A 13769-nucleotide genomic window follows, 5' to 3' on the forward strand; every position below is an offset into this window, starting at 1 on the left:
TTCCAAAACTATTTTGAATAATAGTGGCGAGAGTGGACAACCTTTGTCTTCTTCCTGATTTTAGAGGAAGTGGTTTCAGTTTTTCACCATTGAGGATGATGTTGGCTGTGGGTTTGTCATATACGGCCTTTGTTACATTAAGGTAAGTTCCCTCTATGCCTACTTTCTGGAGAGCTTTTATCATGAATAGGTGTTGAATTTTGTTGAAAGCTTTTTCTGCACCTATTGAGATGATCATATCGTTTTTATCCTTCAGTTTGTTAATATGGTGTATCACATTGATTGATTTGCATATACTGAAAAGTCCTTGCATTCCTGGGATAAAGCTCACTTGATCATGGTTTTATGATCCTTTTAATGTGTTGTTGGATTCTGTTTGCTAGTATTTTGTTGAGGATTTTTGCGTCTATGTTCATCAGTGATATTGGTCTATAGTTTTCTTTCTTTGTGACACCTTTGGTTTTGGTATCAGGGTGATGGTGGCCTCATAGAATGAGTTTGGGAGTGTTCCTGCCTCTGCTATATTTTGCAAGAGTTTGAGAAGGATGGTGTTAGCTCTCCTCTAAATGTTTGATAGAATTCGCCTGTGAAGCCAACTGATCCTGGGCTTCTGTTTGTGGGAAGATTTTTAATCACAGTTTCAATTTCAGTGCTTGTGATTGGTCTATTTATATTTTCTATTTCTTCCTGGTTCAGTCTCAGAAAGTTGTGCTTTTCTAAGCATTTGTCTATTTCTTCCAGGTGGTCCATTTTATTGGCATATAGTTGCTTGTAGTAATCCCTCATGATCCTTTGTATTTCTGCAGTGTCAATTGTTACTTCTCCTTTTTCATTTCTAATTCTGTTGATTTGAGTCTCCTTCCCTTTTTTCTTGATGAGTCTGACTAGTGGTTTATCAATTTGTTTATCTTCTCAAAGAAAGAGCTTTTAGTTTTATTGATCTTGGATATTGTTTCCTTCATTTCTTTTTCATTTATTCCTGATCTGATCTTTATGACTTCTTTCCTTCTGCTAAATTTGGGGTTCTTTTGTTCTTCTTTCTCTAATGGCTTTAGGTGTAAGGTTAGGTTGTTTATTTGAGCTTTTTCTTGTTTCTTAAGGTAGGATTGTATTGCTATAAACTTCCCTCTTAGAACTGCTTTTGGGGCATCCGATATGTTTGGGGTCGTCGTGTTTTCATTGTCATTTGTTTCTAGGTACTTTTTGGTTTCCTCTTTGATTTCTCAGTGATCTCCTGCTTATTTAGTAGTGCATTGTTTAGCCTCCATGTGTTTGCATTTCTTACAGTTCTTTTCCTGTAATTCATATCTAGTTTCCTAGTGTTGTGGTCAGAAAAGATACTTGATATAATTTAAATTTTCTTAAATTTACCAAGGCTGGATTTGTGACCCAAGATGTGATCTATCCTGGAGAATATTCCATGAGCACTTGAGAAGAAAGTATTCTGTTGTTTTGGATGGAATGTCCTATAAATGTCAATTAAATCCATGTTGTTTAATGTGTCATTTAAAGCTTGTGTTTCCTTATTTATTTCCATTTTGGATGATCTGTCCACTGCTGAAAGTGCGGTGTTAAAGTCCACTACTATGATTGTGTTACTGTCAATATCCCCTTTTATGGCTATTAGCATTTGCCTTATGTATTGAGGTGCTCCTACGTTGGGTGTATAACTATTTACAATTGTTATATCTTCTTGGATTGATCCCTTGATCATTATGTAGTGTTGCTCTTTGTCTCTTGTAGTCGTCTTTATTTTAAACTCTATTTTGTCTGATATGAGAATTGCTACTCCAGCTTTCTTTTGATTTCCATTTGCATGGAATATCTTTTTCCATCCCCTCACTTTCAGTGTGTATGTGTCCCTAGGTCTGAAGTGGGTCTCTTGGAGACAGCATATATACAGGTCTTGCTTTTGTATCCATTCAGCCAGTCTATGTCTTTTGGTTGGAGCATTTAATCCATTTACATTCAAGGTAATTATCAATATGTAGTTCCTATTACCATTTTCTTAATTGTTTTGGGTTTGTTATTGTAGGTCTTTTCCTTCTCTTGTGTTTCCTGCCTAGAGAAGTTCTTTTAGCATTTGTTGTAAAGTTGGTTTGGTGATGCTGAATCCTCTTAGCTTTTGCTTGTCTTAAAGGTTTTAATTTGTCCGTAAGATCCGAATGAGATCCTTGCTGGGTAGAGTAATCTTGGTTGTAGGTTTTTCCCTTTCATCACTTAAAATATGTCCTGGCACTCCCTTCTGGCATGCAGAGTTTCTGCTGAAAGATCAGCTGTTAACCTTATGGGCATTCCCTTGTATATTATTTGTTGTTTTTCCCTTGCTACCTTTAATATTTTTTCTTTGTATTCAACTTTTGATAGTTTAATTAATATGTGAATTGGCGTGTTTCTCCTTGGATTTATCCTGTATGGGACTCTCTGCACTTCCTGGGCTTGACTGACAATTTCCTTTCCCATATTAGGGAAGTTTTCAACTATAATCTCTTCCAGTATTTTCTCAGTCCCTTTCCTTTTCTTTTCTTCTTCTGAACCCCTATAATTCGAATGTTGGTGCATTTAATTTTGTGCCAGAGGTCTCTGAGACTGTCGTTGATTCTTTTCATTCTTTTTTCTTTATTCCGCTCTGTGGTAGTTATTTCCACTATTCTCTCTTTCAGGTCACTTACCCGTTCTTCTGTCTCAGTTATTCTCTATTGATTCCTTCTAGAGAATTTTTAATTTCATTTATTTTGTTGTTCATCATTGTTTATTTGCTCTTTAGTTCTTCTAGGTCCTTGTTAAACGTTTCTTGTATTTTCTCCATTCTATTTCCAAGATTTTGGATCATCCTTCCTATCATTACTCTGAATCCTTTTTCAGGTAGACTGCCTATTTCCTCTTCATATTTTTTGCTCTGGTGGGTTTTTCCCTTACTCTTTCCTCTGCTGCATATTTCTCTGTCTTCTCATTTTGTTTAACTTACTGCGTTTGGGGTTTCCTTTTTGCAGGCTGCAGGTTCATAATTCCCCTTGCTTTTGGTGTCTGCCCCCATTGGATAAGGTTAGTTCAGTGTCTTGTGTAGGCTTCCTCGTGGAGGGGACTGGTGTCTTTGTTCTGGTGGGTGGGGTTGGATCTTGTCTTTCTGGTGGTCAGGGCTGCGTCCAGTGGTGTGTTTTGTGGTGTCTGTGAGCTTAATATTATTTTAGGCAGCCTCTCTGCTGATGGGTAAGGCTGTGTTCCTGTCTTACTAGTTGTTTGGCATAGGGTGTCCAGCACTGGAGCTTGCTGGCCATTGGGTGGAGCAGGGTCTTAACATTGAGGCGGAGATCTCTGAGAGCGCTCACACTGATTGATATTACATGTGTCCGGGAGGTTTGTGGTGGTCCAATGTCCTGAACTCAGCTCTCCCACCGCAGAGGCTCAGGCCTGACACCAGGCCGGAGCACCTAGACAACAGGGGCTTATATTTGGGCTCTCCATTCTGCTCCATTGATCAATGTGTCTGTTTTTATGCCAGTACCAGTGTTTTGACTACTATAGCTTTGTAATATAGTTTGAAATAAGCAAATGTGATGCCCTCAGTTTTGTTCCTCTTTCTCTAGATTGCTTTGGCTATTGGTGGTCTATTTTGGTACCATACAAATTTCAGGATTTTTTTGTTCTCTTTCTGTGAAAAGTGCCATAGAATTTTGACAAGGATTTCATTCAATCTGTAGATTGCTTTGGGTACTATGGATATTTCAACAATTTAATTTTTTATGTCCATGAGAACAAAGTATCTTCCCATTTATTTTTGTCTTCTCAATTTCCTTAATCAATGTCTTATAGATTTCAATGTACAGGTCTTTCACTTCCTTGTTTAAATTTATTCCTAATTCTGTCCGATGCAATTGTAGATGGAATTGTTTTCTTAACATCACCTTCTGATAGTTTGTTATTAGTATGTGGAAACAACTGATTTTTGTGTATTGATTTTGTATCCTGCAACTTTACTGAATTTGTGTATTAGTTCTAACATATACTGACATCTTGTGGGCACGTCTCCCACTGCTAAGCCAAATGATGTGATTTTCTTTTCACTTTCTCTTTTTGTGTATGAAAAAGTGTACATTAAGAACTGGAGTAGGAAGTCTCTATGCTGTTTATTTTCGTTTGAACAACGTTTAGTTCATAAGCAAGTTAAAAGATTTTCCTAATGGAATTTTTATTGGCATTTCTATGGCCTATTCAGGAAGAACACCAAGTCTTATACAGCCTTGAGAGGAGGGGGAAAGTCTCTCTAAATGACAAGAAAGATGGGGCTTCCCTGGTGGTGCAGTGGTTAAAAATCTGCCTGCCAATGCAGGGGACACGGGTTCGAGCCCTGGTCTGGGAAGATCCCACATGCCACAGAGCAACTAAGCCCATGCACCACAACTACTGAGCCTGCGCTCTAGAGCCCGTGAGCCACAACTACTGAGCCCGTGTGCCGCAACTACGGAAGCCAAGGCGCCTACAGCCCATGCTCCACAAGAGAAGGCACCGCAATGAGAAGCCTGTGCACTGCAATGAACAGTAACTCCCGCTGTCCGCAACTAGAGAAAGCCCGTGCGCTGCAACGAACACCTAACACAGCCAAAAATAAAATAAATTCATAAAAATTTTAAAGAAAAGAAATACTTTTTACAAAATGACAATAAAGAGTAAATGAGAGTCAGATACAGAGGGTGATGTGCTCAAAGTGACTGAGAAGGTTAAGGTCAGATCCTAACCTAGAAGCCAAGTTGCCCGATTCTCTGGTCTCCTAAAATGTTTCTAGGAATCATGTGTTACTAGGAGGGTATTTATAGACGGCATGTCTAGGTATAAAGGAAACAATAGACCTGGCACTCATCCTTACGCTCCACAAACCCTGTTCATAACTGGTCTTTCCCCATTCTCTGCGTGTGCCTAGCGGCCCCAACACAGAGTGGACTGGCCAGGAGAGAAAGGAGGGAAAAAAGGAAAGACACTGTAAGAAAGAAGGGGGAGTAGACTTGAAAACGTTTTCTTGTTATCTTCTCAAGTTTAAGAGAACTAAAAGAGATTGAGGAAAAGTAATTCTCTTCCCATTGGAAAAAAAATTACACTTTTCTTTGTTCCTACAAAAAAATTGACAAAAATGGATCAATTAAGCTGGAAAGCTGCATAGCCACTTCCTGTCTTCCCCTTTGTGTGTCATCCCATTTTAAGTAGCAAGAAAACCTTTCATAATGGATTGGGACAAGGCCAGGAATCATTGAATGCTTGGAAGCTGTGCCCAGACTATTCTGCTTATAACAAAGAGAATAAAATATATCATTTGTCATAGTTTCCACATGACTTCAATATTGCATGTGAGCTAACTACTCTTTCTCCAGCTGATCAGGGACGTTACTGACAGAGATACAGCAGGCCCCTCTTGCGACTAAACACATGAATGCCGTCACCAGATCCCAGGCAAGTCCACCTACCAGCTTTTGTAAAGTTACTGTACGGATAATGGAAGAGAACAGCTTAGATGTGCGTCTCATGTTACAGATAGGACAGTTTTGGTCATTTAAGTTTTTAGAATGATCACTGTGTGTAACAAGACAATTGTTGCAGTATTTACAGAGTTTTTGCTTTTTTTCATTTTTAAAACCACATGATGTTTCCTTCATTCAGGCAGATGGGTGATTCTCAGCTCATCACTTCAGGGAAAGGATGTACTGCTGGGAAAAAAATAAAGCTGCCTTGCTTACCATTTTATTTCAAAAGTTTTAGTCCTATAGGCAAATCAAAGGACAAGCATCAGTTACAGATTTAGGAGATGATACACTGAAATAATACAAGTTAGCCTACCTGAGGCAAAATAAGCATTTTCTAAGTGGAGCAAGGGGGAGAGGAGAGAGTATCCGAGTAAAGCAAGGAGGCATAAGTATCGATGGGTCCTTGGAGGAACATTGAACCTTATCCCCTAGAGACATCTTGGAAAGAAAACCACAAGTCCTCTGGGCCACTTTCATGTATTAAATAAATCTCAGTGCAGCCCTGGTTAAAACTTCCATCCTCATTTCTCTCTTCTGCTCTTTGAACCTGAGGCTTGACTCCTGGCTGCAGTAAGGTCAGCATGGCTTGCTCTGTTCTCTTCCTCTGCCTTTTTTCTTTGGTTCTAATTCCCTTGAGGTTAGGGAAGAAACAGAAATTAAGAAGAATTTTTTTTAAATGGCAGACACTTTCTCATTTAACTGGTGTGCACCTTTGGGTGTACTGCTTTCCTGCCCAACCACTGATGGCCTCGATGTGCGAGCATCCCTGTGAGAGAGCAGCCGGGGACCCTCAGGAGCCTCCTCAAGGCAGGATCTTCCCCTCCCTGTCAGATCCCATTCAGGAAGCACTCCCCATGGCCTCTTGTCTCCCCTTTTCCTGGTGGAGAACTGGCTGATGACTCAGGCCTGCTGCCTTCAGAGGTGGCACCTGTGGGACACAGCACTCACTCTTCCTCACTGTGCCTCATGGAGACACCCAGGCAGCCCCAATGCTGCCCCCCTTCACTGTACCATCCTTCTCTGATTTCCTCATCTTCTGCTTAAGTAGATGAAAAAATAGATCAAAATCTGCTCCAGAAACAGATATCCAAAGACAGAATGCCATACAGTTTTCCTTTTTACTCCGATGATCTCTGTCTTTAAAAGCAAGTATTTTAGGATAGCGATGTCTGAAGTGGCTCATGGGGAAAGTGGAACACTCTGATGATACTCTTCTGCTGACTGCTCCATCCCTCACTTCAGCTAAAGAAGTGAAGATCAGGGGTTGCAGGGTCTGTACAGTTGCTTCTCCATAAATCCTAGAGTGCCTGGCTGTGAGTTGTTCTTAATGGAAAATGATGAATGCTTAATGCCTCTTGGTCCCTAGTTCTGGGTCCCAGCTGCCAAATTTGTGACAATGAAAAATGCTCCAGAGTACATCTTATTCATCTAAATGGAAAAAAAATCTCTTTGTTTCTATAAGTGATTCTAAATAAAGGTTTCTAATTCTTAAGACAAAATAAAAAAATATACATATATAGTCCAATATTTTATATTGCGTAATTTATAAATATATAGTATAATTAAATATATTCCAATAATATTAGTAAATCAATTAATATTTACCAATTAGATGAGCTTGAGGAACAAAATTCAATAATAAGCCCTGCACCAACCAAATCACCACAGATACAGGAAAAGGAAAGCCTGGCTGTGAGGATATGGCAGAAGATTAAACATGGTCATAAAACAATTATAAGTCATCAGTGTGGTCTCTACTGGAAATTATTAGGAGAACTATGAAGGCAGAGGTTAGATAATTATTGTGCTATATTTTGCAATAAACAAAATTTTATCAATGTTGTAAATTGCTTTCTTCCATATGAATTTTAAATGTTGTAAAGAATCCAGAAAGAGTAAAAAGATTAATTAAAATTATGAAGTATAATATATTTAAACTTTAGAACAGAGGAGGAAATATTAAGAAATAACTGACTCATGGCCTTTAACATATAGAGAGGTTTTGTCTTTTAATTAAAAATAAAGAATGAAAACAAATAAACAACGAACACTTACAAAAATCTTTGATCCAACAGCATCCATCATCATAACAATAGCCCTTGTCATAGAATTAAGACTTTCTCCATTTCACGTTTGAGTACCTGCAGTTACAAAAGGCATTCCACTAACAGCTGGCGTAGCTCATTAAGATGACAAAAACTTGCACTTACATCAGTTTTATACCAAATCGCACCATTCATTAAACCATGGATAATTTTCTTTTTGCTGTTGTTGAAAACAAAAGTCATTACCTTGTTTATCATTAAAAAAGAGATTTTTTTTTTTACTAATCAAAATAGGATATGGTTTAATCAGAATAAGGTGTTACGTGCATTAGGTGTCCCCAGGTGGGTTCTGAGGTTCTCTAACCACCTAACATCTAAGTGAGTACACAACACATACATTTTCATATCATCCATCCTCCTGAAATTCATCAGTCTTCCATTTATAGTGTTTTTCAGAGCAAAATCTCCCAGTCACTTGAACCAAAATCATCAAGTAACTTACTAAAAAAGTAAACCCCCAACCTCATGCCAGACCTATTGAATCAGAATCTGTTGATCAGAATAAGACATATTTTTTCTTCATGTGATTCTTAAATGTACAGTAAAATTTGACAAATACTGTCCAATTGGTTAACTCTGGAGTTTTTATTTTTTAATCTCATCTTATATTGCCTGCAGCATTTACTTTATCTCAGAAATCCCTTCATCTTTAAACATTCTTAAGCCTTAGTTTTCCTCAACTGAGGATGGGTTAATATTACTTTGCAGTTTTTAGATTATACAATGAGTTGTAAAGTGCTTAGCACTGGACTTGGCATATGGTAAGTGTTCCATAAATGATAACAAAGATGATGGTGGTAATGATGCGAATGACAAAATAAGGGCAGGTGGAAACAAGGATCCCATGATAATTCTCTGATCTCTTTCCCTGAACACATTGGGCAGACTTTAAAGCTGTAAACCCAAAAGATTAAAATTAAACAAAACCAGATGGTGTGGATAAAAGAATACCTCTCTTTGCCTAAATCAGGAAATTTCCACTTCTGCTTTCCTTCTTTGTAGGCCTTGCCTCTTCCCCTCCCCACACGGGAGGGGTGAGGAGGGCTGATTCTTTTGTTCGCAGTCCATTTATGAGTAGGAAATTAGTCCTTAGTCTAATTTAAAATGTAGGACTCAAGACTCCACTCACTCTGCTTATATCGCTTGCATTTTAAGTCTTTGCCTACCTGTGATAATAAGCAAATCTAAGGAGAACTAATTTAGTACTCTGTAATTGGCTACCTCTTTCTCTTTCTATTTCAGCTCAGATACTTGAAAATCAAGTCAACCCTTGGCTAGTTTGAGGCGTGGCCTATCTCTCCTACTCATCCTTATAGGAATTCTGAGCTTGCTTTTCTGGATTCAGAAGGAAGTAGGAAACTCCACTGAGGCCTGAACCTCAACCCACCTTTCCTGCTTTAGAGGTAATCAGGTCCTGGTTCGGCTGAAAGTCCTTCTTCACTTTCCATTTGTATTAAGCTAATACATATAAGCATCCTCAGGAATCTTCCCAGTGGTGAGCAGGGCAGGATTTGGCCATTCTTACGTCCCTGGAAATATCATCATGGGACATAAAATCCCCACTTCAAATGGAAATTACCAAACATTGTAGTTGAATAATAATGAATATATGACATATCCAAACATGTGGGATACAGCAAAAGCAGTATAGAAGGTCCCTGACTTACGGTTTTCTGACTTTATGATGGTATGAAAGTGATATGCATTAAGTAGAAACCACACTTCAAATTTTGAATTTTGATCTTTTCCTGGGCTAGTATGATGCTCTCTTTTGATGCTGGACAGCTCCCAGCCAGTCACTGGATCACAAGGGTAAACGACCATCACACTAGTACCAAACGTAAAATAGATAGCTAGTGGGAAGCAGCTGCATAGCACAGGGAGATCAGCTTGGTGCTTTGTGACCACCTAGAGGGGTGGGATAGGGAGGGTGGGAGGGAGACACAAGAGGTAGGAGATATGGGGATATATGTATATGTATAGCTGATTCACTTTGTTATAAAGCAGAACCTAACACGCCATTGTAAAGCAATTATACTCCAATAAAGATGTTAAAAAAAAAAAAAACCGGTCTGAACCCAGAGAACCACTCTGCTTTTTGTTTTCAGTACAGTATTCAATAAATTACATGAGATAGTCAGCACCATATTATAAAATAGGCTTTGTGTTAGATAATCTTGCCCAACTGTAGGCTAATATAAGTGTTCTGAGCACGTTCAAGGTAAGCTAGGCTAAGCTATGATGTGCGGAGTTTAGGTGTATTAAATGCACTTTTGACTTAAGATATTTTCAACTTATGATGGGTTTATTGGGACGTAACCCCACTGGAAGTCAAGGAATAATTGTAATTAGAGGCAAATTTATGGATTTAAATTATATTTGTTAGGAAAGAAGAAATGTTGAGAATCAATAGTCAAACTTGCAACTCAAAGAACTAGAAAAAGTAGCGAGATAAATAAAAGAAAGTAAAGGTAGCAAATAATAAACTATGTGCGGAAATAACAAAATTGACCAACTTTCACAAGAAAACAAAATATATAAAGAACCCCTTACCTGTTAAAGTAACTGAATCCATAATTGAAGGATTATTAAGTTTCTCCCATAAGTGAAACTATGCTTAGATGGCTCACTAGTGAACCTTCTGAAAATTAAAAAGAATTATTAAAACCCTTGCACAAATTCTTCTATAGATAGAAGAGGAGCCATAAATTGCAACTTAACTTATGAACTATTATAATCTTGATACCAAAATCTGACCTAAACATTTTAATGAAAGAAAAAGTTGAATACCAGTATCACTCAGGATCCTGGACAGAATGAACAGTAATCTCTGCTGTCTGGCTATGTCACAAGATTTCATTCTCCATAGGACTACTTGGAAAGAGGTTCTGGGTGCTAAGTAACTACTTCTTCGAGGAGGGGAAAACACCAAAGATGCCCTGATTCCAGAGCCCCAGCTGCAGGGTTTGTGTACAGGCTGCAGGTGCCTGGGGAGCACTGTGTCTCCACAGCACAGAGGTAAGTGGCTGAGTCTTCAGGTTTAGGGGCTGCGATGTGCAGAGAGCTTCCCTTCTTTAACAAGGTGGCTTTTAGTCTTTCTTTCTGCTTTTCGTCCCCAACTGAGTAAAGAAGGAAGAGAAGTTCGGGTCCCTTCCCAGGATCCTGTCTATACCACAGTAGCCCTTTAAAATTGCTGGCCGTGTAGCTGCAGTTGAGGATGAGACTGTCTCCCTCCTGGATTTTCAGGGTCTGAGGACTCTGCTCCACCTTGTCTTCTCCCCTCAACCCTGTTCAGGAAAACAAAATCAGAAATGAAACAAAGCTTTCAGTTCAGCAGTTTTGAAAAATTCCAACAAAAAGCCTGGGATGAGCTGAGACTAAACCCCTCTCTCTCTTCTCTCCAGCTTTGGATAAATGTGCCCTTATGGTTCTCATCTCTTAACCTCCAACTTACAGCCAAGCTGAAGCCACAAGACTATGAATGCACATTCCAGCATGTTCTCCATCCTGATATCACACTCTTGATACAATTTTAATGATTCCAAATCTTCCCCCCTGAGGAGCTGCTCCTGTGTCTTAGTTTTCCTTCTCTAATGCACGAGATAGCCTTTCTGTTGGTGGCTCAGCCAATCAAGAGCAAATCCTCTAGTAGCTGTCATGCTTTTGACCGTTAAGGCACTGGAGGAATGAGAGGAATGGAACCACTGCCACCTGGTGGTCACAAACACAAACATCTCACAGGACGCACTCCATGCCCCCTACAAAGACAAAAATTGTTGGGAGGACATTTTTTATATTGCTGGGCATAGTGCATATGAGGTTTAAAGTAGTAATCAGAAAAGCCTTCTCTGCCTGCAATTTGAATCGTTTCATTTTCCCTTGTTTGGCCTTTAAAACTAAACTGCTACCAGAGGTTATAAAAGTTGAACCCAAGCATAGGTGTAATGGATTGTGTTTCTCTTTATAGTACACAAGAATCTCAGCAGGTGAGACCTTAAAAGGACTAGAGTGCTGAAAAAAGTGGGGGGAGAGAGTAGCTGTGGATATGTCTGGAGACCTCTTTGACAGAGAATTGGGAACATAAGTTAAGAAACCATTGCTTCAAATAATTTTATGCCTGGCTACAGGGACCAAGTGTAACTACAACTCAGGGTCACGAACTTGACAGATCTTAGGAGAACAGGAGGGAAGAGCATGGCAGAGGGAAAGCAGAGCTCTCCATTCTAGACCCTGGAGAGATCAGAACATCACAGGGTAGAGTGGGGAACAGGAAGATACGTATCGCAAAACTAGTATTGTTTAATTTGTTTGGTTCTATGACACTCCGTTGGGTTTTTTTTGTTTTGTTTTTGTTATTACATCTTTATTGGAGTATAATTGCTTTACAATGGTGTGTTAGTTTCTGCTTTATAACAAAGTAAATCAGTTATACATATACATATGTTACCATATCTCTTCCCTCTTGCGTCTCCCTCTCTCCCACCCTCCCTGTCCCACCCCTCCAGGCGGTCACAAAGCACCGAGCTGATATCCCTGTGCTATGCCGCTGCTTCCCACTAGCTATCTACCTTATATTTGTTAGTGTATATATGTCCATGCCTCTCTCTCGCTTTGTCACAGCTCACCCTTCCCCCTCCCCATATCCTCAAGTCCATTCTCTAGTAGGTCTGTGTCTTTATTCATGTCTTACCCCTAGGTTCTTCATGACATTTTTTCCCTTGAATTGCATATATATGTGTTAGCATACGGTAGTTGTCTTTCTCTTTCTGACTTATTTCACTCTGTATGACAGACTCTAGGTCTATCCACCTCATTACAAATAGCTCAATTTCGTTTCTTTTTATGGCTGAGTAATATTCCATTGTATATATGTGCCACACCTTCTTTATCCATTCATCCGATGATGGACACTTAGGTTGTTTCCATCTCCGGGCTATTGTAAATAGCGCTGCAATGAACATTTTGGTACATGACTCTTTTTGAATTATGGATTTCTCAGGGTATATGCCCAGTATTGGGATTGCTGGGTCATATGGTAGTTGTATTTGTAGTTTTTTAAGGAACGTCCATACTGTTCTCCACAGTGCCTGTATCAATTTACATTCCCACCACCAGTGCAGGAGGGTTCCCTTTTCTCCACACCCTCTCCAGAATTTATTGTTTCTAGATTTTTTGATGATGGCCATTCTGACTGGTGTGAGATGATATCTCATTGTAGTTTTGATTTGCATTTCTCTAATGATTAATGATGTTGAGCATTCTTTCATGTGTTTGTTGGCAGTCTGTATATCTTCTTTAGAGAAATGTCTGTTTAGGTCTTCTGCCCATTTTTGGTTTGGGTTGTTTGTCTTTTTGTTATTGAGCTGCATGAGCTGCTTATAAATTTTGGAGATTAATCCTTTGTCAGTTGCTTCATTTGCAAATATATTGTCCCATTCTGAGGGTTGTCTTTTGGTCTTGTTTATGGTTTCCTTTGCTGTACAAAAGCTTTGAAGTTTCATTAGGACCCATTTGTTTATTGTTGTTTTTATTTCCACTTCTCTAGGAGATGGGTCAAAAAGGAACTTGCTGTGATTTATGTCATAGAGTATTCTGCCTATGTTTTCCTCTAAGAGTTTGATAGTTTCTGGCCTTACAGTTAGGTCTTTAATCCATTTTGAGCTTATTTTTGTGTATGGTGTTAGGGAGTGATCTAATCTCAAACTTTTACATGTAGCTGTCCAGTTTTCCCAGCACCACTTATGGAAGAGGCTGTCCTTTCTCCACTGTACATTCCTGCCTCGTTTATCAAAGATAAGGTGACCATATGTGCGTGGGTTTATCTCTGGGCTTTCTATCCTGTTCCATTGATCTATCTTTCTGTTTTTGTGCCAGTACCATACTGTGTTGATTACTGTAGCTTTGTAGTATAGTCTGAAGTCAGGGAGCCTGATTCCTCCAGCTCCGTTTTTCGTTCTCAAGATTGCTTTGGCTATTCGGGGTCTTTTGTGTTTCCATACAAATTGTGAAATTTTTTGTTCTGGTTCTGTGAAAAATCCCAGTGGTAGTTTGATAGGGATGGCATTGAATCTGTAGATTGCTTTGGGTAGTAGAGTCATTTTCATAATGTTGATTCTTCCAATCCAAGAACATGGTATATCTCTCCATCTAT

At 39.1% G+C, this 13769-nt stretch overlaps 1 gene segment (V, D, J or C); it reads right to left on the reverse strand.

Annotated features, from left to right (window-relative positions):
- Positions 1–9651: 9651 nt before the first annotated feature.
- Positions 9652–11395, reverse strand: LOC114890339. The segment is given in 2 exon segments: positions 9652–10905; positions 11073–11395. Coding segments are annotated over 2 exon segments (444 nt in total).
- Positions 11396–13769: the final 2374 nt, after the last annotated feature.

The sequence above is a fragment of the Monodon monoceros genome, unplaced genomic scaffold (assembly GCF_005190385.1).
Source record: "Monodon monoceros isolate NGI ecotype Baffin Bay Population unplaced genomic scaffold, NGI_Narwhal_1 Contig5516_ctg1, whole genome shotgun sequence".
NCBI lineage: Eukaryota > Metazoa > Chordata > Mammalia > Artiodactyla > Monodontidae > Monodon > Monodon monoceros.